At 40.5% G+C, this 26856-nt stretch overlaps 1 protein-coding gene across 1 annotated transcript in view; it reads right to left on the bottom strand.

The window, feature by feature from the left end:
- Positions 1-26856, bottom strand: part of ROCK1 (Rho associated coiled-coil containing protein kinase 1) — a 47650-nt gene that overhangs the window by 11090 nt on the left and 9704 nt on the right. Inside the window, exons 2-19 of the mRNA XM_053467062.1 lie at positions 14381-14462; positions 12547-12647; positions 11616-11753; positions 10702-10877; positions 10275-10359; positions 9422-9566; positions 8208-8346; positions 7214-7305; positions 6759-6918; positions 6594-6660; positions 6153-6241; positions 5664-5712; positions 4751-4886; positions 4031-4122; positions 3623-3869; positions 3121-3227; positions 2232-2382; positions 1564-1724 (exon numbers count right to left, since the gene is read on the bottom strand). Of these exons, the coding sequence (XP_053323037.1) occupies positions 1564-1724; positions 2232-2382; positions 3121-3227; positions 3623-3869; positions 4031-4122; positions 4751-4886; positions 5664-5712; positions 6153-6241; positions 6594-6660; positions 6759-6918; positions 7214-7305; positions 8208-8346; positions 9422-9566; positions 10275-10359; positions 10702-10877; positions 11616-11753; positions 12547-12647; positions 14381-14462 (2217 nt within the window). The remainder of the gene's footprint in view (positions 1-1563; positions 1725-2231; positions 2383-3120; positions 3228-3622; positions 3870-4030; positions 4123-4750; positions 4887-5663; positions 5713-6152; positions 6242-6593; positions 6661-6758; positions 6919-7213; positions 7306-8207; positions 8347-9421; positions 9567-10274; positions 10360-10701; positions 10878-11615; positions 11754-12546; positions 12648-14380; positions 14463-26856) is intronic.

Raw genomic sequence — 26856 nt, forward strand, 5'->3', positions numbered from 1 at the left:
TATATAACAAAATGGCATTCAGAAACAGATGAGAAGGGCCCTGCTCCAATGAGCTTACAATCTAGAGAGTAATACGTTTAAAAAATGAAAGCGTGTCTAAAGGAATAGCCCATATATTTAAATACAATTATATAAAAATGCTGTATAATATTCCTAATATCCCAATCCAATAAAGTAATTTGGTGCAAAACATCGAAGGCTTTGGGAGAATTTTGGGATTGCCCATAACGATGATACTTCTATATAAATTTACTACTACTACTACTACTTCCTCAGCACGAGAAAAGCCTCAGAAAAAAGTCTAAGGGCTTAAGGGTAAAGTTTGCCAAAAGCAATTCTAAAAATCCAAGAATTGTGCTTGTAATGCCTCAATTTGAAAGTCAGTCAACCCATATCAGAATTCTAAATACTATAATTTATACCCACTATGGCAATAAGCACGATGAAACATACCTTAACAGAATTATGTCAACATACTACTTAGCGGTTTGTGAGGATGGATCAACTTCTTAACCAGAGGCTGTGCTATGAATTTATGTCACTCTTATGTTTTACTGTATTATGGTATATAATTAGGATTAGTCTTAGTGCCATAACATTTCTATTCAGAACAAAACACTTGGCTACACAATATGTTATAGACAAACATGGTCACTGCTGCAGAACATTTAATGGACTGGTTATTCAGGGCCAGACTGGCCTTCCGCGAGATTTCCCGGCAGGCCACCTCCCCTGGGCCGGTCACCTAATTATATATGTGGCCGCCACGACGCTGCAGGAGCAAAGTCGATCACTCCCATCCTGCGTATGCCAGTCAGTGCTGTACCGGATGTGATGTCAACACTAACTGGCAGATGCACGAAGCAAGAACAGACTGGCAGACCGTGGTTGAGGTAAGGGGGTGCGAGAGAAAGTATGTAAGTATGCATGTGTGTGCATGTGAGCATAAATGTGTATGTGTACTTGTGTAGGTGTTTGTGTGTGTTAGAATGAACGTATAAGTGTTTGGACAGGCAAAGGTGGCATAGGGAGGCTGTTTGGGGTGGCAAAGCTGGCACCGTGGGACATGTCGCTTGTGAAGTTAGGGACCTGGGGCAATTTTCACACTGGGGCACTGTGGTTTCTAGTTTGCCCACGTTAAATTGTATGAATGAAAAAAAATGTTTTATGTGTTTTTATATGCATCATATTTAGGACTATGGCCCTATTTTAAACAAAAATATTGGGTCCAGAACCTGACGTGTGCAGTGTGTCCTAAAAATGGCGCCATGTATAAACCTGGTATTCTATTATCTCTGGTTTTAATTCCCAGTCCAGGCCTGTGGTGAACCTCACAAATTTGCCAAAGAAAACAAACAAAAGCCCATTGCTAGAAGATCTATTACCTATACCTATAGCTTTCTAAACAGCCCCTGACCCCTGCTAATGCCATCATGCTAATGCCGTTTTCACATCAGCAAAGGGCAAAGCCAGCCACAAGTAGGGATTTTATCCAAGAAAACGCATCTAGATGCTTAGAAATGTTTCTCTAATACAGATCTAAGAATGGAGGTTAATTCTTACCTCCTCTTCCAGCCTCTCCTTCTGCTGATTAAGGTGCTCTATTTTCTGACGAGACTGTTTGAGGTCAAAATCTAGCATTGAGCACTGCTTCTCTATCTCCACTCTCCGGTTCTCTGCTTTCTCCTTCGCTGCTCTTTCTGCCTTCACTTTCATTTCCATCTCTAAAATGACAGATATCCGAACAATGGAAAAATGTTAATTTGTTAAAATTCTAAAGTATATCACAGTATCAAATATATAAAAAAAAACATAAAACAGAGGTTGTTTATTTGTGAATTAGAAAAGGGCAGAATTGGGGAGAGATAAATGCTAGAGCAGAGCACTAGTTCATAATAAACAGAAGGAGACATTTGCTTTATCAAGACAGCTAGAAGTTTGCTTTGGAGCGAGATGCCCCCCCAATAGAATTTCTAACATATTAGTATTTGTAAATGTTAGGTAGCCCAAACCTTTCTTGCAAATGTGGATGTAGGTAACATACCAAAATCTTGGTGCTTATATTACTGGGTCATATGGCTGAACGTTAAGTTGCCAGCCCTCCCTGGGTGTCGACACGCCATAACCCCATATGTAGTGCACGATATTAAGGATCGTTCTTTCAAGCAAAGTAGAAACACTGCAGTTTATTGGCTTGAGCGTGTTAAGAAAAAGAAACAAAAAAGACGTACCACACATAGCAACTGACTTTTCCTCTTCAAATGTCTGGTGTTTGTCACTAAGCCGAGCCTTTGTCACCTTATGCTCATTGATCTCCTGCTCCAGTCGCTGCTGCAATGTCTTCAGTTTGTAGTTTAAGTCTATTTCTAAATTATTTTTTTCCTGTTCAAAAAAGTAAAACATTTAATTGGCATCTTCCAATCTGTAGTACTAGACTCATCAGGACACTGAAGCCTACATGGTCGAAACATGCCACATAACTGCTGCATAAAAAGCACACAGCAGGATCCGCCACTTTAATGTGATTTTTTTTCAACATTTCTGTAAAGTTACAAGTTCTATGTATGCAGCAGTGTTCTGCTTTAAGGTACAGTATAGCTCCACTACATTATAAAAAAAAACACCTGAATACACGGTCTAGAACCCCTATATAAATGTGTTATATCTACGCGAGTATAACAAATTACCAATGGATACCAACTTGTTCAATATATTGAGACATGGAAGGGGTGGAAAATAGAAAAGTTAAGTAGACTTTAAAAAAAAATCCTGTTCCCTTTTCAATCTTGGAACCTCCCCACCTTATTCTAGAACTATTTCAAGAAGTGTCCTTACTCTAGTATATATGTTGGGTTTGGAAAGGAAAGCAGTTTATGCAATTTCACCCGTTCCTTCCACGTAAAGAAGTGTCATGACATTGATTTGCCGCTGTTTCAGGAATATGGAGAGCAAAATACAGTCTGATAAACGCCATGTTCTACATTCAGTATGCCTTCCGTGGTGTAGCAAGCAACCACTGTAATGAAATGCTCTGCCCGCAGAACACATGCATACAGCATCTTGCAAAATTATTCATACCGATTCTCTCATATTAAATGAGTTACAATAACCACACCATACCTTTTCAGAGTGGTTGAGGTGATCTTGGGCTTGTTTCCTTTCTGCTTCCACCCTTTCAAGATTGTTTTTGAGATGTTTCAACTCCTCTTGTAAAGATGTCATTCGAGCTGTTTGATAGTAAAAAGAAAAACCCAGTGTAAGGTAAACTCTCAGATGCATAAGAGGCAAAATTACAAAGTTTAATTTTTTTTGCTTATCAAGCGACTAGATGCCATCATCTGTTAAACGTTCACCTGTGTCTATGGGCACAGGTATTGGAAGTATGCTTTCATATGCTGCATTCAGGACTTAACCAGGCACTGCTGCCAAGCCACCAGCATGGTAGACAAGTAGGCTATGGTCTAGTAGAGTTTTACACGCACATGGGGGGGGCAATGGACTTTTTTCCCCCCAAAGTGAGAAACTGACATGGCTGTTTTTTCACAATTAAACTTATTATGCTACTGCTCGCTACAATGGTATATTAGATTCATGTTTCAGTTGAGGCTGAAACGAGCTGTACCTTGTAGATCGCCAATCATTTCAGACCCTTGACTCCTGTCCCTTCTCTCTGAATCCAAGGCTGCCTGGAGCTGGAACAACTCCTTCTCCACCTGTAACTTGCTGCTTTCCAACAGTCTGCATCTCTCCTGCAGCTCGCGGTTCAGCGCTTCTAGCTGGCTCACCGTCTTGCTCAATTCACTTTGACTTTTTCTTAAGCGTGCAGCTGTGTCAGACTCTGTCCTCAGCAAATCGTTTGCCTCTTCCAACTTCAAGACAAAACATATAATTTAGCCAAATGTAAATAAGCAGTTATTGCATTGCTTTACAGCACAATACATGACCGGCATTATTTGTGCGCTAAACACAGGCTCTGCCAACGTATCTATTTTAGCTAAGCAATAAATATCCTCATCGCTGAAAAACTTACTTGCTTCTGTAGTTGTGTTATTTTTTCATTTGTGACGTGTGAATTCTGGCTTATTTTCTTTAAGTCTTCTAACTGGTCCTTTAACGTAGATACTGTGAAAGACGACAAGGTAGAAAAGAGGAATGGATATTACAAGTGCGCGTACAGACTGGATCACACTTGGCAAATCCAAAGAGGCCGTTTTTAGATCTGGCCCCTGACGTTTTGGGTTCTTTTGTCTGGCGGGCCCCCCAACATCTACTTCAAACGGTTACTCGTAGCAAGAGACCGTGAAAGAGACGGTCTAATACAGACACAGAGAGTCACACTTATGAGAAGCAGACCTGTTGCCAAAAGTAATTATCAATCAATAGAGCAAAACAGTGTCTGTATGACATGGGCATTTTACTAATTTTTCACCAATTATTACGTGGCCATATTACTTAAGTGGCGCTGTTAATCCTCCAACTGCCAGAGGAGTACATCGATCAACTTCCTTGTGGCATTCGTAGGGTTAAATGTAGCATAACCTAAAATCCAATCTTTATTGCACAAAGATTAACAGGATTGCTTGAACTCTGATCCTTTTACCTATAATCAAGGCCACATGTGCTTACACAAAAGGCATATCACCTTCACTCCTGTCAGAAGCCCGGAAACACATTCCACAATACGAAGAATTAGGTTCGATACTAAAGACATTCCTTCGAACATTTTAACCCTGATTAATTGGTGGCTTGCCTTCATTTTCCACATTCCTGCGCTTTTCGCTCTCCTGCTCTGCCTTTCTTTGGTATTCATTCATTCTGTGCTGCAGCATCATTTTTTCCTTTTCAATTTGAGACACAAGCGATTCCAAGTTTTTTCTTTGATTTCCCTAAAAATCACAAACCGTGAAGTGATTATGCCTTATGCAACAAATTATTTTTAGCTACAATTAGCATTTTTTTCAGGTGCTGGAGTGGAAAAAAAAAATATATAACCCGCTGCCATTTTTTCAGGCAAAAAAAAAAAAAAAAGACGCAGGGTAAAAAAAAAAAAAAAGGTTCTTTTCCAGCCCACATATAGCAGCGCGAGCAAGAAAGAAGTACATTCTAGCAGAAAAAGGGAATGCAGAATACTTCTAATGGCACTTAGTGACTATACTGCACAACAGACAAGGAAAACGCCTCTGATGATTGCAGGGTTAAAGAAAAGGAATGCAATCAAGTACATGTAAATATTGTTCTAATAAAAACCATTACTCGCGTGAAACTAAACCGTCAAAAAATACACCGATATGTGACTATAACAAACAAATGGGGGAAACAAGCATGTCAAGACTAGAAGAGACCAATATTATTGTTGTACATCCCAAGTATTAAGCACACCCACACGATGCCCCACAAAGAAACTCTGCAAGGGAAGAAAAACAAACAGGCAAACTAGCTATCAATTAACGATCGCGAGCCCGAGCATTATGAAGACATTGGAAATAAAATAAATAAATCAGATGTAAACACAGGAGGGGCTGGCAACAGTAGGTGGACTATTTCTCTCATCCCAATGAATCATTTAAGGACGTATTCCCCCCAATGCAGTGGATCCCGAACACTACATGTATACATATCTATCCAATATCTATTAAAAATATATGCATACAAGAAATGCATACCTCTTCATCCAGCTCCTTCATTATTTTGTCTAGCTTGATGTTGGACATTCTTTAAAAAGATAAAGAAACAGAAACATTGATTTGTTAGAACAATCAACCCTTACAAAACCATAGCTTGTAAAAGCAATCTCAACAACCAAGACCTAGACGAGACCCCATCCGGCCCGCCGTTTCACAGAAACATAGTATTAGAGCCATGGGCTCGGCACAAAGGAGACGTTTCGCCAACGGCAGAGAAAACCCAGCAATGCAGCTTTCTTCCTTACATCATTCACCAATTATCCCGTGTTAATAAAAAAGGGTGTATGTTGCCAGGAACATTTCTAAAATGGCAAGTACTATAAAATATGCTTCATACGTATAAATTAAGCACATGGCAATTTTATAGCCGAATCGGGCCAGCAGCAGAAGGTTACCATTACATGTGCCGACACGTTCGATAAATTAAGGGCGAGCCGTAAGCGCAACACGTAGCGTACAGCAGTCTACCTGAACTTTTGCTCCATCTCATCTTTTAATTGCATTTCATTATGCAGTTGCTCTTCAAGTTGATAGATATTCTTCTGAAGATTTTCCACCTGGAAAAACACCATTTTTTTAACCAATATTTTTGGGGCGTAAAAAATACAATTCTAGATTTAAAAACATACATATGCTGCTTTGATCAGCTTTTACAGGTCACTTACGCAAGATGCATAAGTAGTCTAGTGTATCTCCAGAGTAAGGCAATGCAATGGTCATAAGGCAGGGTTTATTCACAAAAGATATGCTGCGAGTAAGTTGGGACAACGAATACGCTCAGGAATTAAGCCTACATTTTCTACATATCACATTAAGGTTTATTACACAAGACTGAAAAAGCAACAATTTATTACACATCCAAGTGATGCATGGAAGGTTAATAAAGCACAGGGCAAACATGTCACATACCAGGTTTTTATCCACATTGGAGCTGCTCCTGTTGTCATCCGTACTTGCAGCGGAGTCAGATAAATACCTGCGACATAATCAGATCAAAAAAGGTTTTATATCTGTCGTCAGCTTCAACATACCCGGTTTGCAACAGACTTGATACATGGCTCGGAGCCTACTTACTGCCTGTTACTGTAATAAGTGAATCCTACAAAAGGTAGTTGGTTGCCAACAAACGCTTTGGGAATCGGAAAAGTTTCCTCATCTGCTTTATCTTCCTCCAGGTCATCAAAATTGCTTGTGTCAATGTCACTGGTTAGATCAGGGACAACAGGAGCTACAGCTAAACACAATTTAAATAAAATTAAAGAGTTGAGTTTCACAAGGTTACTAATGGAAATGAAAGTAGATCCTTTAAATACAGATCTACAATGACATCAAAACATAGAATCTGATGACAGACAAGACTCATTTTTCTTGATAATGCCTCACAGACAAATCAATGTCATAGAAAACAATCCAACAAAGTAAAAGTAATATTCTGACACACTTATTGTTAGACTAGCGAATCCATTAGATCTCAGGCCAGGCCGCTCCCTATGAATACAGATGTCTGCCGGCACGCACAAAGCACTTACTATCTCGCAGAGTCTCCCACGCCCACTGATCATTTTTGAAGAAGAGATGTCGTTTAATTTCCTCCACCCCGTTTCGGCCAAGTCGAACTTCCCTAGATAGAAAAATGCATTTCAATCATCGGATTCACCATGGGAATTAGTTTGCTCGCCAGCTGTTTAAACTCTTTCTAGATACAGTAAATAGAAAGCTTAAATCCACTAGCCAGGCTCTGCAGAGACGGCCAAGCCTCATTAACTTTTGGACACTTTACCCTGTCTGCCCCTATACACATTAAATGCATGGATGCCAACACTGTGATCTTTCTTCTAGTGCCGTTTTAACCTATCAGATTGGGCTAAACCAGGGATACCCTTGGTATCCGCTCTTTCTTGTTTGCTGTCTAATGATAGCTCAAAGCCAGCAAAGTTGCTCCACATGTTGCATGACACCATTTTTAATCTGGGAGAGTTACACAAAAATTACACAAATTCGGATTGTTGTGTAAATTAAGGCCAAACAGATCAGGAGTACAGAAGTGTATATATTGGGGTAAAAGTATCATACTTTCTTTGCTGTGTGTAAAACCCGCTCCACGATCAAAACTGTGGAGTTTCCAAAATAACGCCAAGCAAAAAAATCCTAATTGAGTAAGAATTTGTTTTTCCAGCTTTTGTTAATACGGTCGGACTTCATTTTAAATTTATAGGCAATATAATTATAGAAAGTATGTGCATTTAAATATGTAATGTTAGAATTTAATCAAGATATATGTATAAATATTGTGATAGGGTGATGGAGAATATATATTTGTAGGCTAGAACATTTAATTTTAGTGAGAGGAAAGCTATTCTAGATCAATCTCCTTACTTTCACAGCACACACACAAAAGCTTAGACAGTTGAGGAGCTGCAAGAGCAAACATATCAGGTCCAGACTGTCAACGATCGCTAGCACATGGCTAGGAGTCTTTGCTTTTTGCTGCTTTAGCATTCTCAGATGTAAGATATTTCTTACCTGTCGGTGAGGAATGCGCAGATCAAGTTCTTCGCTTCTTTGGAGATATCACTGTCTTCAGGAAACGTGAGCGAGTTCTTATGGTTCATGATTTTGCTGTATGTTCCAACCAAGGAATCCGCATAAAAGGGTGTATCTCCTAGAAGATTGAAGGAGAACAAATGGGACTCGGCGGGACAATCACTCATTGCCATATGATCACACATCACGAAAAGGACATTAAAAGTTTCCAGATGCAGGAGGAAGAAAAATGCAAGAAAAAATAAAAATCCTAAGAGTTTATGGAGAGGTACATTTATCGTGTATGAAACAAACCAGATTAAATAATACTGAGTGCATAAACTAAACGCAGACGTTATGTGCATTTGACAAACTATAGCTGCTCTCAATAAGTCTTGTGTGTCTCAAATACATTTAAAAGGCTAGAAAAGTGACATATTTCTTGTGGAAGCATAAGCAAGAAACTGAGAAAACTAATGAGTGATCCTATGGCCAATACCAATAACGCAAGACCTTAAAAGGGAATTTTAACTTATACGCGAATAATCACGATATATGCTATATATTTATATATAATCATATTCACATTTTACAGAAAAGTAGAAAACGTAATTTCCCTTATGATCTGTATTAAAATAACTTTTTGTCCAGAGTTGCTAAAACTTGGACGTACATATTCTATCGAGCTGGCGAGAAACACACAATGTCCGGCACACCGCATGCCACACCGGGAAAAGAATAACATTAGTGCCTATCTATTCAGCAGATAAAGGAGCTGTATGCAATGCTATTTTTATGTGAATAGTATTCCACATAGGTAAAATTTCTCCTACAGAAGTCTATAGCAGTCAACTTACATACTTTATAGCGGAGCAGCAGCCAACGGTGCCAGCCTGGTTAACACATGCGAGATTGGCTTCTGCTTAACAAGTACGCAGCAGCCACAGCTATTAACTTTAATGAGAATGCTGCCGCGTGTGTACATTACTCGTATGAAATTACAAGTACTGACAAAAATAAATTCTTTTTGTATTATTCTTATTCAGCCATTTGTGGATCCACACGAACAAACATCTCCTCACCTTATACAGGTTGGCTTGATAGGATCAGAAATATGAGCGTGAGATGATAATGTGGTGAATACAGCCATATCAGAACCTACCCTTTCACCATACCGCAGACAGCGGGTTTCAGTAGAGGGGTTATTTACTCACCAACCAGCATCTCATATAAAAAGACTCCGACGGACCACCAGTCACATTCTCTCCCATAATAGCCATCACCTCCTTGCGACTTTAACACCTCGGGAGATATGTAGTCTGGGGTCCCAACAGCCGTGTCACATCGTACCATCCCTTCCTGCAGGATGAAAACAGCCATATTATATTGGATGGCACTATTTTAATCACGGTCATGTATTTCACCAAGAGCAACCAAAGAAAACATATCCTACGCTACACGTTTCCGATCAGAACGTGCGTGACAAACACCGCATCACCAATATTTTGGATGTAAGAAGTCACTTTACACAAAGGGGTTCATTTACTAAACTGAGAGTTTGTAAAAGAAGAGTGGCTCCAACTCCTTAATATATACATCATGAATAGTCAAACCACAGAAAGCGCTTGGCTCTCCCTATATAATGTATAGTTAAATTGGAGATTCTCTAAAACGCTTCACACTCGCTGTGTTACGCATTACACAGGGCCGGCTGAGCACTTATAACTGGACATACTTGCGAGTGTCGGCCCTTCGTAATCAATAGAGTTAAGTGAGGGCATTGAAACTTGCAGCACAACTCTGCATTTAGTGAACAGACCCAATAAAATGTGGTTTAAAAAGTTCATTATCTAAGGTTGACACCAATTTGGTTAAGAACTACCCAACCAGAGAGCTCTTGAGCACTTTAAACAGATAGTATTTCATTACCAACAGAAGAGTAGCATCCACAAATAAGTATAAATACGTTACACAGAACACTAGTCTGGACACAATCAGACCTTCTAATTTTGCAATGGCATCATTATTTTGGCTATTTGACACAGTTACACATACAATTTAACATACCTTATTCATCTTCATACATGTACCGAAATCAGCAAGTTTTAAATGACCGGATTTATCAAGCAGCATGTTATCGGGCTTCACATCTCTACGGAGGAAAAAAATAAATAAATCAACATTAAGTTATTCCATGAGACATTTCAACTGGTATATTACATTCAAAAAAGCGCACGGCACACATTAAGTGGCTACCAATGCTCAGTCATTTTTTACATTTGTATACACCATTACATACATTGACTGATCTGCTTTAATCCTTCTTGATACATGAAATAATGCTCAGATTTCACACAAAGCCTTAAATAATCATCATATACCTTTCACACACTGCCCTCAACATATACACAGGTAGCCATGCCGTCAGAACTGTCCATGGCGTAACACTGACTGCTCCTCGAAATCTTCAAACAGGTATGTGTCGCCTACTCACCTGTGAATGAAGCCCATTGAGTGAATGGCATCCAGCGCTAAAACCACTTCTGCTGTATAAAAACGGGCCCATTTTTCTGGAACATCGTAGTTGCTCATTAAATTGACAAGATCTCCTCCAGGCATATACTCCATAACCATGTAAAGGTAGCGGTCGTCTTGGAAAGCATAAAATAACTGGATAAAACAAAATGCACAGCGTTAGACTAAATCAGAGGTTCATGAGCAATGTACATAAAGGGGTATACAATGTTCACAGATGGTTAACAAATATCAGCTATTTAAAAGCTTATAATATAATAGTTTCATCCCACCCTGTAGTTGATAAGCATATTTTTATCACGCTACTCAATACCTATACATACACAAAGGACGTCTATTATTTGCATAATATATAACTAGACTTCAGGAATTTTAAGATCACAGCCTTTTAGCATAAATACAATTAGTTAAATCCATCCACAGCGTGTGCTTTTTATTGACCAGGAAGCTTTGGCGCTATTTGAATCATGAGTTAACGTGATGGAGGCTGAACTCAGCGGAAGGACCAGTATTATCTAATCAATTTCCCGTCCTGAAGTTCTCACCCTTCTCCTCATCCTCCCTTACAAAGTATGGCTGACACAATCACTGAGAAATAATCAAAAGGGAGGAATAAGCCTGGGAAAAGGGAGACACCTCTCCCAGTAAGGACCGCAGACACACGCGGCATTGAGAGGGGAAAAAAAACAAACATACTGGTTTTACGTAGAGGTTCCCCTCATCAGACCTTCTAAAAAAAATCCCAGGATCAACAATCCAGCTTTCTATTCAATGCCTTCTCAATACGATAGAATACTCAGATCTGACGCCACGCCTAAACACATTTCAAAATGAAATCAAACTATAAGGCATATAGGGCAATAGTAATCTTACCTGTACTACCCAAGGGCTATTAGCAAATGCCATTATGTCCCTTTCTTCCCAGAAGAACGCAGAGTCAGATCGCTTTATCATTTCCAGCTTACTCAAAAGCTTCATTGCATAGACCTTCCTTGTAGATTTATGCCTTACCTTAAATGTGAAAAAGAAAACATTCAGCAAAAGAGGCAAAAAAAATACACATTTCCCCATACTGAATGGTTGCGTCGGTTTTGTTTAGTTCTTTTAAACAAGCACTTAATTTAGGATAAACACGGATTATCGGAAAGAAAGAATCCCAGCCCCTATTATGATACAAGGCGATGGTTTAAACATAGCAGCAGGGACTGTGAGGACATTACAGATGTACCGATAAGCGTAACAAGTCACTCCACTATATATATTGTAGTGCACAGGCCGGGATTAACGCACACATACAATACACAGCATGCAATACACAGCATGCAATACACAGCATGCAATACACGGCACAGAACTTATTCTCCGAATTTATTAGGATATTGTTAATTCGGACTAGGGATGTATCTAGAAGGACGCAGCAGGATCTATGCGGCGGTAGCTAATAGCTCGTTAAGCAGAAGAATAAAGACAGAATGCGTGTATATTTCAATCAAGCCTTCCATCCACCCATCAACCTATAAATGTAAACCAGTTCTATGTTCAAAGTGTGCAGCAAAGCTTGCTGGGACGGGCCGCATCCTTGCTGGCATACTGGGAATCAAGTCGAATGTATGAATAAAATGGAATGATGATGAGCTGGGTAAAGTTATAGCATTTAACATTTTTGTCAGAAATTTTAAACTATTCATATACACGCAGTGTAATTAGAAATGATGGGCAAAAAAGGGTTAATACAAATTTTATTGTTTTAAATGAAGAAACCTATTCTGACTCTTACAAGACAGGAGAGCACAGAGCCACCTACCAGCTGAACTTCACCAAACGCTCCCCTACCAATAACCTTTACTACTTCATAATCTTCAGCTTTCATGCGCAGATCTCGGATTTTACTTATCGTGTCTTTATCTGCAAAAGAAAAACGGTTGTTAGGTTATGGCTTTTTGTGTTTTGCAAAAAGAATAAAAAAACAAAAAACAAATGACGACAACTACAATGACGAAGCGAGCCGAACATTATACGGAAAAGCTGGCACCTTACCCGGTACTTTATATTTCAAAAGTAGATTATAATTTAAAACACGCAGTGGGAATAAGTGGAATTATTTATATAAACCTGTCACTCTATAAACTAGAATAATTTACAAATTCCCAGTGGGCAGATATTTCAGCTCCAAATTTGGTCATAGATGAAAAAAAAGCTATTTTAATCCACAAGGGTCAGCACTGGCATGAGATTCCATGGAAAGCGTTCAAAACGCTAGCGTTCTCCAAACAGAGAACAACTATTAAACCGAAACGCAAGTTCCTAATAAAACGTCAGGACTCGGATTTTATTCCTTCACGAAACTTGGCGCTTAGCAGATTTGTAAATGCTTAAGAGCCCGAGTCCATCCGTAACGAAGGCTTCTTTGAGTCAATTAGTTGATCATCGGGAATCGAGAATAGAAGGGCTCGCCGTGATTTCAAAGCACGGATCATAAACCCTTTTGTTTCCAAAATTGTTGTATGTTCAAGAGCAATTCTAGAGCAAAGTGGTAGCGGTAGAATCAGCAGGAACCTTTTGTATAAACGGCTGTTTGTGTTTTTTTGGCAATGATTCCACCTTAAAGAGAAATGATGAGGTCTGGGTTGGCCTCTTGGGAGTAAACCGGTGCAGGAGTTGAGAGGAATAGAAGTATCTGTGCTACTGGGCATCATGAATTGCGTATAGAAGGTGACGAAAAGATTTGAAAGGTTAGTATGCACGATACGAAAAGGTTAAAGTGGGTCAAATTACCTTGCCCACCAAAACACGTTGCTTTTAGAGAGGCAAGTCCAGACAATATGGCACTTATCTACTAAGCAATGAATTGCAGCTGGGTGGAGAAGTTTAAATCACCATGTTAGCTATTTATGAATGAACAACTAAGGATAGCCATTTACAAAGAATAACAATGTATGGTTAAAACGTATCTCCTGTGAATCAGAGGAAAGGCATCTCAAAATACAGCCATGCGGATGCCGGTAAGGATTATGATCTAAACCTATGAGATTGTTCACAAGTATAAATACAAACACAGTGAAAACCAATGAGCCATAAAGCATGCGAAGAAAAATGATTTTGGTTTATAGAAAATAGCAAATCAGACTTAGTAGGGTATTGGGCCCAGTGGCACACTGTCTTGTTACACATGTTAGGGTGCAATCTTCAAAGAAGCCCCGATATATTATAATTATATATATATATATATATATATATATATATATATATATATATATATACATATATACACACACACACACACAAACACACATACACACACTGGTGGTTAAGGTGTAATAAAGATGTAATAGCTTATCAGTCCTGAAAATAATCTTTACTGTATTTGACGGTCAGGATGTTCCACACCTTTAGCAATCAGTACCATGCACTTTGCTGCATTACAAACGCCTTTCATTTCACTTCTGTAAGCTATACATACTGCAGGGTGAGCCCTCTGGGTAGTGGTCAGAAACATGCAAAATAAAATGTGTACGAAAAAAAAAAAAAAGTCCTATACAAATAGGTGAAACACTGGATTCCCAACATTTCTCTGTGTCTATATAAGCCAATCGCATCTATTTACATGTTTCTAGATGTGCAAGAATGAAAATACTTACAGCGGTTTAAAAAGTTGTCTATGTTCTTGTTTTTCCTCATTGCTGGAAAATCTAAATCATACACCATGGCATCCAAGCCATCCTGAAATAAAGAGGATAAGATTGTTAAACGTGGAAGCACCGAGCAGGTTTATCATTAACAGATCTAGCAAAACCACCAGAGATACACAAGAGAGTATCATCACCGCAAAGCACTAGACTCTTCCTACTGTGATAACTAGACTGTCGCTGCAGAACGAGCCTTCAGCTTGTCTCGGCTATCATGCCCTACCATGAATTAGTCCTGCTATTTCACCATTTTATACCCCAAAATGAAGTACACCCTCAATACTTCATAATTTACTTTGGGACAAGTTGCTGCCTGCCTCACATGTTCTAATATGCCTGTTTCGGCCTGTCTTAGCATTCAGACTTCTCTGTAAGACTACGTCTAGCAAACGCTGGCTACATTGATGTATTTGGCTACATTATACCCTATACAATATAATAGCATATTTCCAGAAACAGTCACTTCAAGAGTAACCGCCAGTCCTTTTCTATGCATGCGAGAGAAGCTTGGAAGATGGATCTAGATACTCTGCTCTAGATGGACAATTCATAGCTTGGCTCAATCTTTTCCATATCAAACCACATTAAAGGAACTTAAAAGTTAATATCCAGAAAATGATAACTGGGGACTTTGTTCAAACACTTACTCCTTCTGATGGGAACAGGATACCTCTTACTCTCATGACTCTGTGTAAAATTTTAAGCAATAGCTTAAGAACGCAAAATAAGATTCGCATTGAATTCTCCCTTCAGGTTTTATCTGTTGACAATGGCCCTCTATTGTCTTTGTTTGAAGAACCATATACTCGAGAATCATATATTTCTGTAAATTTATAGCAGCGGCACATTACCAGAAGACATGAAACTCCTTCACTTCCCTAAAATGGCAAAATCATTAAAAGCACCTTGAAACTTCACTTCCTTAACCCTATTTTAAATAGAGAAAAGCTACTTGAAGAAGAAAGCAATGAAGCTTTCTAGGAATATATATATATAATTTTCCCTTCTCAGCCCTATGGATGTTATGTCTCTTCCTCAACCTCACGTCCTCTACCAGAGGTTGAGGGTTCTGCGCAGCGGTTCCTAGCACTGCACTCTTCTGGACAGAGTGTTCTGATGTTGTTCCTGGAATCTGTTGGAGCCACTCTCCCAGCTTAGTCACAGCCCTGAGTGCTCCTAAGACCATTGGGACCACTTTGGCCTTCATTCTCCACATCTTCTCTAGTTCTTTTTTCATGCCCTGATACGTCTCCAGCTTCTCACACTCTTCCCGATGTTGCTGTCACTAGGGATGGCTACATCTATCACCACCGCTGTCCTCTGGTCCTTGTCTACCACTACAATGTCAGGTTGATTGGTCAGTACTTGCTTGTCTGTCTGGATCTGGAACTCCCACAGGATCTTAACCCCGCTATTCTCTACAACCTTTATATATTTTATATACACACACACACTATAAAGTACCGTATTTGCTCGATTATAAGACGACCCTGATTATAAGACGACCCCCCAAAATCTGAATATTAACTTAGGAAAAAAAGAAAAAGCCTGAATATAAGACGACCCTAAAGGAAAAAAGTTTTACCAGTAAATGTTAATTCATGTAAACTATTTTTTTTAATAAAAGCTATGATTGAGAAAAATATTTTTTTTTTGTTTTTATTTCTTGTATTTTCCAACCTGTCCCCCAGTTACGCACATCTGCCCCCAGGCTTGCCACACCAATATGGCACTGTGGCCCATGATATGCCTTTTAACCCTCTATATGCCACTGTGCCCCATGGTATGCCTTTTGACCCCCTATGTGCCACTCTGCCTCCAGAAATGCCTTATACCCCTATATCCCATTCTGGCATTTAGGGGGTTAAAATGCATATTATGGGGCAGAGTGGCATATAGGGAGGTATAAGGCATTCCAGGAGGCAGAGTGGCATTAAGGGAGTTAAAAGGCATTATATAGAGCACTCTTCCTCCAGAAATGCCTTATACCCCTATATCCCATTCTGGCATTTAGGGGGTTAAAATGCATATTATGGGGCAGAGTGGCATATAGGGAGGTATAAGGCATTCCAGGAGGCAGAGTGGCATTAAGGGAGTTAAAAGGCATTATATAGAGCACTCTTCCTCCAGAAATGCCTTATACCCCTATATGCCACTCTGGCATTTAGGGGGTTAAAAGGCATATTATGGGGCAGAGTGGCATATAGGGAGGTATAAGGCATTTCAGGAGGCAGAGTGCACTATTAAATGCCCCCTTAACGCCACTCTGCCTCCTGAAATGCCTTATACCTCCCTATATGCCACTCTGCCCCATAATATGCCTTTTAACCCCCTAAGTGGCAGAGTGGCATATAGGGGTGTAAGGCATTCCAGAAATGCCCTACACACACACACACACACACACACACACACACACACACACACACTTACTTACTTACCGGTGCTTCCAATTTCCTGCTGTATTGCCGGGGCAGCGGGTTGACGTCTCATTCCGCGGCAGCCGGAAGGAGGTGGAGTTGGCAGCGGGGGTTTGTATGCGTCCGTCGCAAATACCTTCCCCGGCTGTCAGAGATCAGGAACTCTTAAACTCTGATCTCTGACAGTCGGGGAAGGTATTTGCGACGGACGCATACAAACCCCCGCTGCCAACTTCACCTCCGGAAGCACCGGTAAGTGTGTATGTGTGGGGGGGGGGCGACGACAGGAGGATCCAGGTCCCCTGCAGCGGTGCGGGGGATCTGGATCTTAGTCTCCTAATCAGACCTCTATTTGAGGTCTGATTAGAAGACGACCCCGATTATAAGACGAGGGGTATTTTTCAGAGCATTTGCTCTGAAAAAAACCTTGTCTTATAATCGAGCAAATACGGTACATTTGCATTCATTCAGCATGCATAGCCGTGGGGCAGAATGACCATAATTTCTGTTTATTTTTACATGTTGTTAGAAAGAAATAGAGAACTTAAAACAATGTGTTCCATTTTCAGTTTCTAATGAGAAACACTGTAAACAGATAGATTTCCAAGGACGCACATTAAAGGGATGCCATGATATGCATGTTACATTTTCATGTATTCCTCCTTGCAATTGCAAGGAGGGATTTATCGTGGACCCGCCTCATGTGTTTCCCCTCTTCCATGGACAGCCCCCCGCTCCTGGGATCAGGCATTATACTTTCCAGGTGGTCTAACATGACCCAAAGAAAGAGCTCCCATTGCATTCTATGATAGAGCTTGGAAGGCCTTGGAAACAGGACCATAGAGAGGATGGTGCACCGAATCTCTGGAGCTGAAACTTCTCTTTAAGGTAAGTGCATCATTAGAATGCATTCTTTATCGGTGGGCTGCATAGTTCACAACACCGTACATTTAATTGCCAGGCAAGCAGCACAAGATGGCAGTTTGTAGTTTCTCTGGCCCCCCTTTGGTTCTCTGGAAAGCCCCCACGACCTTGCGCATTATCATTCAACAAACAGACAGCACACTTAAAACTCACAAACTTTGCCGTCCCTTGCCTGTGTGAAATAAATAGATTGTTAAGACAAACTGCTATGTCTGTTACACTTTACAGGCAAACAGCAGTTCTCAACAAATGGCTCCTGCATGTCATGGAGGATCTCTCAATGCTCCTACATACCGACATTACGATAATAATTCGAAGGGGAACTCACTACTTTGTATATGGCATACTTATATTGTCAGTAGGGTACATAACATTAGGTGTAAAGTAGGTTTTGGTTACTTGAAGAAGATCAGGAAAACTTACATGAAGTTTTGCATGCCTCAAGTTCATCCCTTAAATTCTTGTTTTCTCAGTGGAATTAACCCACAGCAAATTAATTATTTCCTACAGCTGCAGGTCACATTTCCTTACTGGACTTTACAGAGGGAGAGGTAGATATGTGGAACAGCCTCCCAGCAAAAGTTGTAGAGGCTAATACAGTCTTTACAGCATAAAAAAACAGGCATATTAGATGAGCTGAATGGTCCTTACACATCATCTAATTCTACGTTTCTAAGACTAGGAGCACCGACGGGTAGTACTAGCATGAACCGACATCGGAAACACTGTACATGAAGCCTGAGTACAGTACATGACTTGCATAAGGACACCATTTGTGGCCCCAATATTTATGTATACACGCAGCTATATTTTTGTTATGCAATTGATGTCCTGTTCCAATCTCCAGAAGGCTGCCACACTGCACGCGTGAAACAGAAGTGATATAGTTACTGTTTATGCAAATATCCCATATACAATCCTTACAACCATAGGATAATAACAAAATGATACTAAAGTATGGTTGGAGTTCTCCTTTAAGGGGGCTTTCTTTAGCTTATATTATAAAGAACTTCCATTTGAAGTTGATAATCGCAAGATTTCAACTGGGCTCTCGCAGTTCTCCCCCTGCTGGCTGATCACAGATATTGCAATAAGCAACGCAGGGCTACAGAGCAAAGGGGAGGAGAAATAGACATAACAGTTTCTAAAATTAAAAAAGGATTGACATGACATCACTGGGATCAAAAATGTATGAGAGTTCCCAAAAGGGGAAATTTCTAATTTTAGTGTAGTTTTGTTTTAAAATCTGTTATCACTAATTATGTTTTATGTATAAGTAAGATTTTAAAAGAAGGTCCAACTTCTAAAATAAATGGTGTATAATTTGTGTGGGTTCAAATATTAAAGGGGGAATTTTGGTTTACATGGGCCACTCTGCACATCAAATTTAGTAGGTAGGTCACAAAAAAGCAAACATTAGGACAAAAATAAAGTTTCAGAACCTGTGATATTTTTACACTGCAGACTAGACACAGGAAACAAAACAATGCGGACTGATGATTCTGCATGAGAAAACGCTGCAAACAAGTCAAAAAGAAACAAATGGCCCAGTAATTCAAATGACCTTTCCACAGGCGTGTCATAACTCTTCAACAAAACTTTACAGTATAGGGCAAAGAAAAGATAGAAAAGACATTCCTTTTGAGTAACTGTCATGCAAAATGCTTATGTTAAGGGTTAACAAGGCATCTTGCATGAATACCAGAAAATGAAACTTTTCTTAGGCCAGATCCTGCTATAAATGGTATCTGGAAACCTGGCCAGACCCCATCATAAAATCAGTGAAACATGAAGAGCACAGAGGCAGCATCTTTAGAGGATGCCAGATGTCCTGTCCTTGGGAGCCACGAATTCCTACGAGGGACCTGGCACTGGGGTCACAGCAGCACATTGTATATTCAGATTTATGATTTGCGAAATATGGTTGGGTTTTCATCATAACACGAAGATGTTCTGCGTGCTCACAGTGTGCCCTCCAGAATGATATGAAACAAATAAGAAAGATAAGAAAGGGTGACCTAGCTGGCCAGAGTTACTAACGCACACTAGGAGTGTCAAAGTGCCCGGGTTACACACTCCCCGTGCCAGTGACAGAAAGACTATCCTCATAAGAACGGGCAGCAGAGCGTAAAACCTTTATATTTTGGACAAGGGGACGTAGCCTCTGGAGATTCCCACGGATTAATGTACTTTGCGCTTGTGTATGTTTTTCTGCGTTTGAGCCGTTCAGGGGGTTACCGAAGGCTCACTTGGTATTTTTTTTTAAATAGTGAGCGTGTGGGTTGGTTCTTCAGTTAACCCTTTCAAGTCCACACTCCCTCTTAACATCATGGTGAGAGCCGGAGGGCAGGTGGGGGTGGTTCCTGTTGCTGGGGTGTCTGTGACAGGTATACAATACAGCAATGTTTTTTTACTTAAATCATAGCATACCTTCCGGTAAAATATAGATTATAGGTCCCAAGATTCCATTTCTTACAACCACATTTTGTACAATGTTGTCTTCTTTATGAATTCTACCTGGGTTTGGGTCACTCTGCTACTATGAATACCATCTGCATGGATGGATGGATGGATGCACCTTTATCATCTAAGTAAAAGTTCTGCAGAAACAAATCAGTTCACTTCAGTTTGTAGTTTGACTAATCCATTTATTTAAATTACCTACAACTTCCGTGTGTTTGTCAGCCAGCGAAACTATCTGGAGATCTTTATTTTAACGTAAAGTGGCATTTTACCCTAGGAAAGCTAGAATAGGTGATGGCAATTTACAGTCTTTCGTAACTTCGCTAAATATGTATTTAGTTGCGATATTTCCATAGGCAGATGTCATTTAGGTCACAGATTCATTGTTTTTTAATTATTTTATTTAAAAAACGCATAAATTAAAGGATCACAAAAACGTACATCTGTTTCCATTCATTGTTATTGTACCGCAGACTGCAAAGTGATCTTCATTGTAAATATTATATATTTTTTTTAATGAACAGGCATGTCCCCCGTTACAAATACGCACTGCAAAAACAGTAACCAGGATATACTCAGTAAGGTGGCTGAAGTACAACTTTTGGGGGAGCTAAATCTATTACATTTTGAAAGCGCCAGCAGATTCCAATGTGCTGAAATTATTAAATGATGAAATAATTGTGTGCATTAAACGGACGGCTTATGGTCTCCGCATATTACAGTGCATCTTGTGCACCGCAAATAGCGGCATGGGGGTGCAGGCAAAGCAGCAAATGTATATCGGGAATCTATATATAGCCATGTATCTGTGGGGGGGTTAAAGGGATCTCTCGCCTATTGTGTGCATTGAAGTGCATGTGATGGCTGGAGAATCTCTTTGCTACAACGAGCTATTAGCAGGATCACGCTTTGCTTTTATGGAGTAATTAGTCAACCTAGTAAGCTAAGCCCAGGCTGAAGAAGTCACAGTACGAGTCCATCTTGTTTCCAGCTCCGGATTAGGCCGTGACAGAAGGCGTTGGCCAGCAGTGAATGACAGTTCTCATGCCTCCCCCACAAAATGTAGTCACCCTAGGCTGTAGGCTTTTGGCCTTTGCCTTAACGTGGCCTGGTTACATGCCTACAGACGAGCATGAACGCTGAAGTGGGTCTGCTGTGCTTCCTGTCACAGACCTGGCCCTCAGTTTATGAAATTCCATAGCAGGCATCCACATGTCAAAAGATATTTGAGCTATGCAGCTACGCTAGAAAAAGACAATGTTTAACTGTAGCCGCAGCCACCATTCATTATGTAACCCTGAGAACGAATGCTTGAAAGGGCCATGCTTTAACCGAGTATCTTTTAAATACAAGCTTTGTGTCCTCCACACTGACGGGTTTTCTGTATTCACTGGTCAACGTGACCCCAAGACGAAGGCAGTTCTTCTCTGTTCACGCACAACATGTTTACCCTGCTGTCTTTCCACATACAGTTTTCATTTTAAAGCTAAGAATAAATTACGGTTTTTCGACTTCAGCAGCATTCCACTTAAACAATCTCCTATGACTGTTTGATTCATTAATAACCCGGAATGACTGGGAAGCCTTCCAAAGAAATCTATGCAATTCCTGACATTCCTAGAAGAGAAAAATAGTGTGTGACACTCCGGTCTAGAAAGGAATATTTTTTTTTTCTGAAAGGGCCTCTTGGCCTCCTCTCTTACTGCAGAAAGGAAGAGAAATCACGGCAATCACGGAGCCATGAATAACAAAAACTATTTCTTGCGTTCCGTCCAACCTCATTACCAAAGGCAAAGACTTAAGGCAGATGCAATTAGGGTCACGCAAGCCGAACAACACAGGGTACAGAGACGATGGCGGCTTCTGCAAAAGGAGACCCGAGAGATATTAGGACTGACTGTAGTATATGCTCGGCACCGATGTATCATTCTGTTACGCACAAAAATATTCTTTAGGCATCTCAAAATAAAGTCTCTTGGTTTATTGTTAAAAAGAGATCCTAAGATGAATCCGTATCACGCCCCTATTCGCTACTGCTGTTTTACAAAAGTCTGGCACTATGATAGCACTACACACAACAATAAATAAGAACTTCAGAAAATATTAACTTTGAACCTTGGTTTTAATTTCCTAACAAGTGATTCCAATCAATCACGCTCACCTTAAAAAGGAGAAAGAAAACAATAGAGGGAGAGAGAAGTAAATGGAGCCGCTCTTTCTGAACATGGCCCAGGTTTCAGATGTTGAACGGACGGGGATAGTACCGGCACCAAGTGATTGGAGGTGAAAGCCAGACAAGCACACGTGAGCAACATGTTACATGCAGAGCTGTTGGGCAATCAGTCTGGTAGCTGGATTTCAGTGATGTAATAGTCAAACTATTTGTGTACAGAAGGGTTCCACTGATAGCTCCATTAAGACAATGCAATTATTGTTTGACTGTTTACTTTCTAGAGTGATACTTTAGCTAGTATTTCGTAGAATACACAAGTGGCTTTGTACCAACATTATAGGTATGCGGGATGTCAACTGACATGGACTAAATCAAAAATAGCATTGGAATATAAATGCGTTAAAACAATTTTATAGGAGATTTAGGTTTACAAACACAAACAAATGCAATAAATGCCAGCTAGAATCCATATCAATAACAGCCAGTGGGGTTGATTAGACAGACGTAAGATGCACCGATATTGTGCTGACTTTGTATATAGACACATAGCACGATTTTACACAACTCCTCAAAAGATCATCACTCACAACAACATTTGTAGTAATGGCAGCTGCTTGTTGATTATGGCACTCTATGGACCCACTTGGCTGCCTCCTACACTGTATAACATAAACAATGCTGTTCCAGCTGGCGCTTGATGGCAGACATTTTGGATTGTGCCCATTAGTACTACTATCAAATGTAATACCTATATTTATTATTATCGTTTTATATAGCGCCATCATATTCCACAGCGCTGTACAATGGTTAACCCATTTGACTTACAGAAACAATACGTAAGGAGGGTCTGTACTCACTTGGCCATTTATAATATAGAAATGCATTTTTACACCATATAAAAAAAAAAACAAAAACGAAAAGGCATTTTTAACAAGTAACAAGGACCATGGTGGAAGATAGTAATACTAGTGAAAATACAAGCAATATATGGTTTAATAATATATAGTCTCTTTGTGTAAATCCAGCAGCTATCATCAGTCAGGTAAAGGGAATCACAAGGATGCTCTTCGAACACTCAGCCAGCACACCAATTAATAACGCATATTAAAGTGTAGTGATAATGTAACAACTTCCCATCTCCATGCTATCAAGAGGTCTTCTCTAAAAGTAGGTTAGAAGAATTCCCCGGTCTGAAGCAATACTGTATATAATGTTGCTTGTTTCCATAGCTTTAAGAAGTTTCAGATCCTCTTTTAAGGGCAGCCCATGACATCGTCCTTATTAGTTGGACTTACTTTGTTTTCTAGTTATAAGTATGTACTAAAAAGCAGTTTGTTCAGAAAATGTTCAGTTTTACTAAATTCCCTTATTGAAGACTTTTTACTTTGAGCCTCGGATATGGCTGCTGCACTGGAGTATTTTTCCACACCCTGAAACCAAAGTGACCAGCCGTGCTTAAACGTTAGCTGTGATATTATGCAAAATTTACATAAAATAAGAAAAATAAAAAGTTACACGTTAATATCACAACGTGTATATGCTTTATTGGTGTGGAATATATCTATGCGCCGCTACCAACCGCCTTGCTTGCAGAGTGGCCATGCATCCCTAACAACCATGTTTGTAATGTGTTCACAAAATGACCGAGGCCCTTGGGCATTCTTCTTGGAGCGCCCTAGGATGCACATCACTTAATACAACAGATCTAAATCCGGCGAGTTCTACTAGCTGGCTGGCATACGCAATGAATACTGTACAGTACTGGATAAAGAAGTAGAACCAAAAGAAGTAGTACCTGACCTTCCACTCAGGCCTGTCCTTTACTACCCTGTATAAGTTTTATAAAAGTTTTATAAGTATAATTTAAGAGGAAGCCCCAGAAGACAGGGTGGTAATTATCCAAAACTATAAGCACATATTGTGTTATTGCTACACAAACCAGTTACGGCGATGAAACATAACACACAACCAACCATGTAGAATACTTCCCTTCAGGGAAGTCCAAAAAGTTAAGGTTTGATGATGCATAAATTAAAAAAAAAACGACAAAAAGGAAACTGAAAACAGTAGCGTTCCGAAATGCAAGTACATCAACGCCTTAAAATGTGTATCATTCTGCAGACAATACAGTTATAGAGGGATCGACAGTAGCAGCAGTAGACAATCTCTTCCCCCAACGAGCCCATTCTTCCATTGGGAAACAGAGGCCTGCAGAATAACACCGGATTTCTACAACCACTACCTTGTATGTACCTCCAGAACCAGGATCAAAATCCAGAAATGATTAGTTATACAACATGCGATTTGTGTTCCAAATGGCTTCATCACTAAATGTGATTCCTCCGAAGGTTCAACAATTCTCGCTACCGATTGGCTGCCTGAAAACAACGGGGCACTTTCTTCACATGAGGTCTCGTTAAACCCCCTCAACATTTGCGAAGACAGCACCGTAGCCGACTGGCAGAAGTATATCATGCGTTTACCGATTGGAAAGCTGCAGCCGGAGGGGGGTTGGGGAGGCAAATGCTAACGGAGGGGGCAACAGACAAACGTAAAGGGAAATCTCAGTTATACTTTCCACTGAAGTGCACACGATGGCTGGTGTGTGCCTTAAAGAAAGTCTATGTTCACCACTTCTTGTAGGAACTTCCAAGTTTTTGGCGCACCTATAGTCCATTATGAACCCCTGAAGGCCTAAGGATGTTGCTAGTAAAGATAGGCATTTTTTCCACACCCTTTGCCATTCCCACCTATTCTCACAGATCGCCATGCCTACCAACCACATAGAGATTAGTGAAAGACCAACTTTCCTGATCACAGTAAGCGTAAGGGACATGGGAGGGAATCCGTGACCTTCAACATGTTATGCTATGTCCAAATGGAAACTGTAGGCAGGGAATATTTGAACTATTGCTCAGGCATTTAAATCCCTTATAATGTAATGAATGCTCAGTTTAAATGCAGGTACACTAATTTTTCAGGGAGAAGCTATCGATGCTGGCTGTTGCTGATTGCAATTAGACAGCCTGCCCTCCCCTATATCAATAGAGAGATGTCCCTTGTCATATCATAAAAAATGGAAACTGTATCATACTGCAACTTTTATTAGCACATTACGGAGATATACACAAGTTACCATCCGAAACACAATAAACTAACAAATATTAACAGGCTACAGCCATAAAAGCACAATGTATCATGTTTTGCTTCCCTTTGGCGAATGTGACATATTTAGAAACGAAATATCTCCTTTTCGCATGTACTGCCCGTACCACAAAGCAGCAATAAAATGTCTTTCCCCGGCAAATAAGAGTATGGGGTACAACATTATTTTAAAAGTGATTATTTTGCAATTTACTGTATCTTCACTAGAGGAAATTCCTGCCCATGGAGTTGGAATTACCAGCAGTACCTGGTCTCCTGTTCCACCGTGACTTTGGATTTTAATGTAAAAGTTAACCAAACAGTGGAAGAGAGACCGATGACAATGGCTTAACCCAGGGCTCGACAAATCCCAGGCGCCAGGTCGCCATGGCGACTCAGAATTTTGTCCTGGCGCCTAGGAGTTTGTCAGCCTCTTACATTCACAAAAAATGCCCCCGTGTCACCACGCGGGGGCGCTGCTGTTGTTGTCTGCCCCGGAGTCTGGGCAGACAGCACAGCCACTCCGAGCCCGCCCCCGAGCCTGAGATCACTCCCACGGAGTGATCCTGTAGGCTGAAACCGCGATTGCAGAGAAACCTGCAATAGCGTTTTCAGCTGCCACAGGCAGCTTCAGGAAAGGGGGTTCAGTGTTGATTGGCACAACATCCCCCTGCTGCCTGATCGCTCCATGAGAGCGACAGGGCAGCGTTAACCCCTTCAATGCCGCGATCGCGGCATTTAGGGGTTAATTCCCGTTTTTCAAGGGGCTCTGCTGCTGGTGGTCTGCTTGGAAGTCCAGGCAGACCAGCAACAGCAAAAACGAGCCCCCACAAGCCCTTTGATGACTCCTGTAGGCATGGAAGCCTACAGCAGTCATCAGAGACTCCCCCCTGCAATGGCTGGTCTATAGACCAGCAATTGAGTCCCAGCTGCCAGAGGCAGCTTCAGGGACAGGGGAGAGGGTTCTTTGGTCTCCACATGAGTGTGGAGAGCAGCCCCAACACCCCCCTGCTGCCTGATCGCTCCATGAGAGCGACAGTGCAGCGTTAACCCCTTCAATTCCACAATTGTTTATAACACATTCGTGGCATTGCAGGGGTTAACATTTGTCCCCACAAGCTTGTGGGGACTAAATATCAATCAATGCTGTGCTCCAATGGAACATCAGCATTGAAAGTGTTAAAAAATATATATATATCAAAAAAAATATTTAAAAAAAAAAAAACCAAAAAAACAGCACTGACCTGAAAGTCCAGGGTGCTTCCAGGTCAAATGCTGTGAGTTTAGTAAGTGGGCTGATGATCAGA

This window comes from Spea bombifrons, chromosome 5, assembly GCF_027358695.1.
Source record: "Spea bombifrons isolate aSpeBom1 chromosome 5, aSpeBom1.2.pri, whole genome shotgun sequence".
Taxonomy (NCBI): domain Eukaryota; kingdom Metazoa; phylum Chordata; class Amphibia; order Anura; family Pelobatidae; genus Spea; species Spea bombifrons.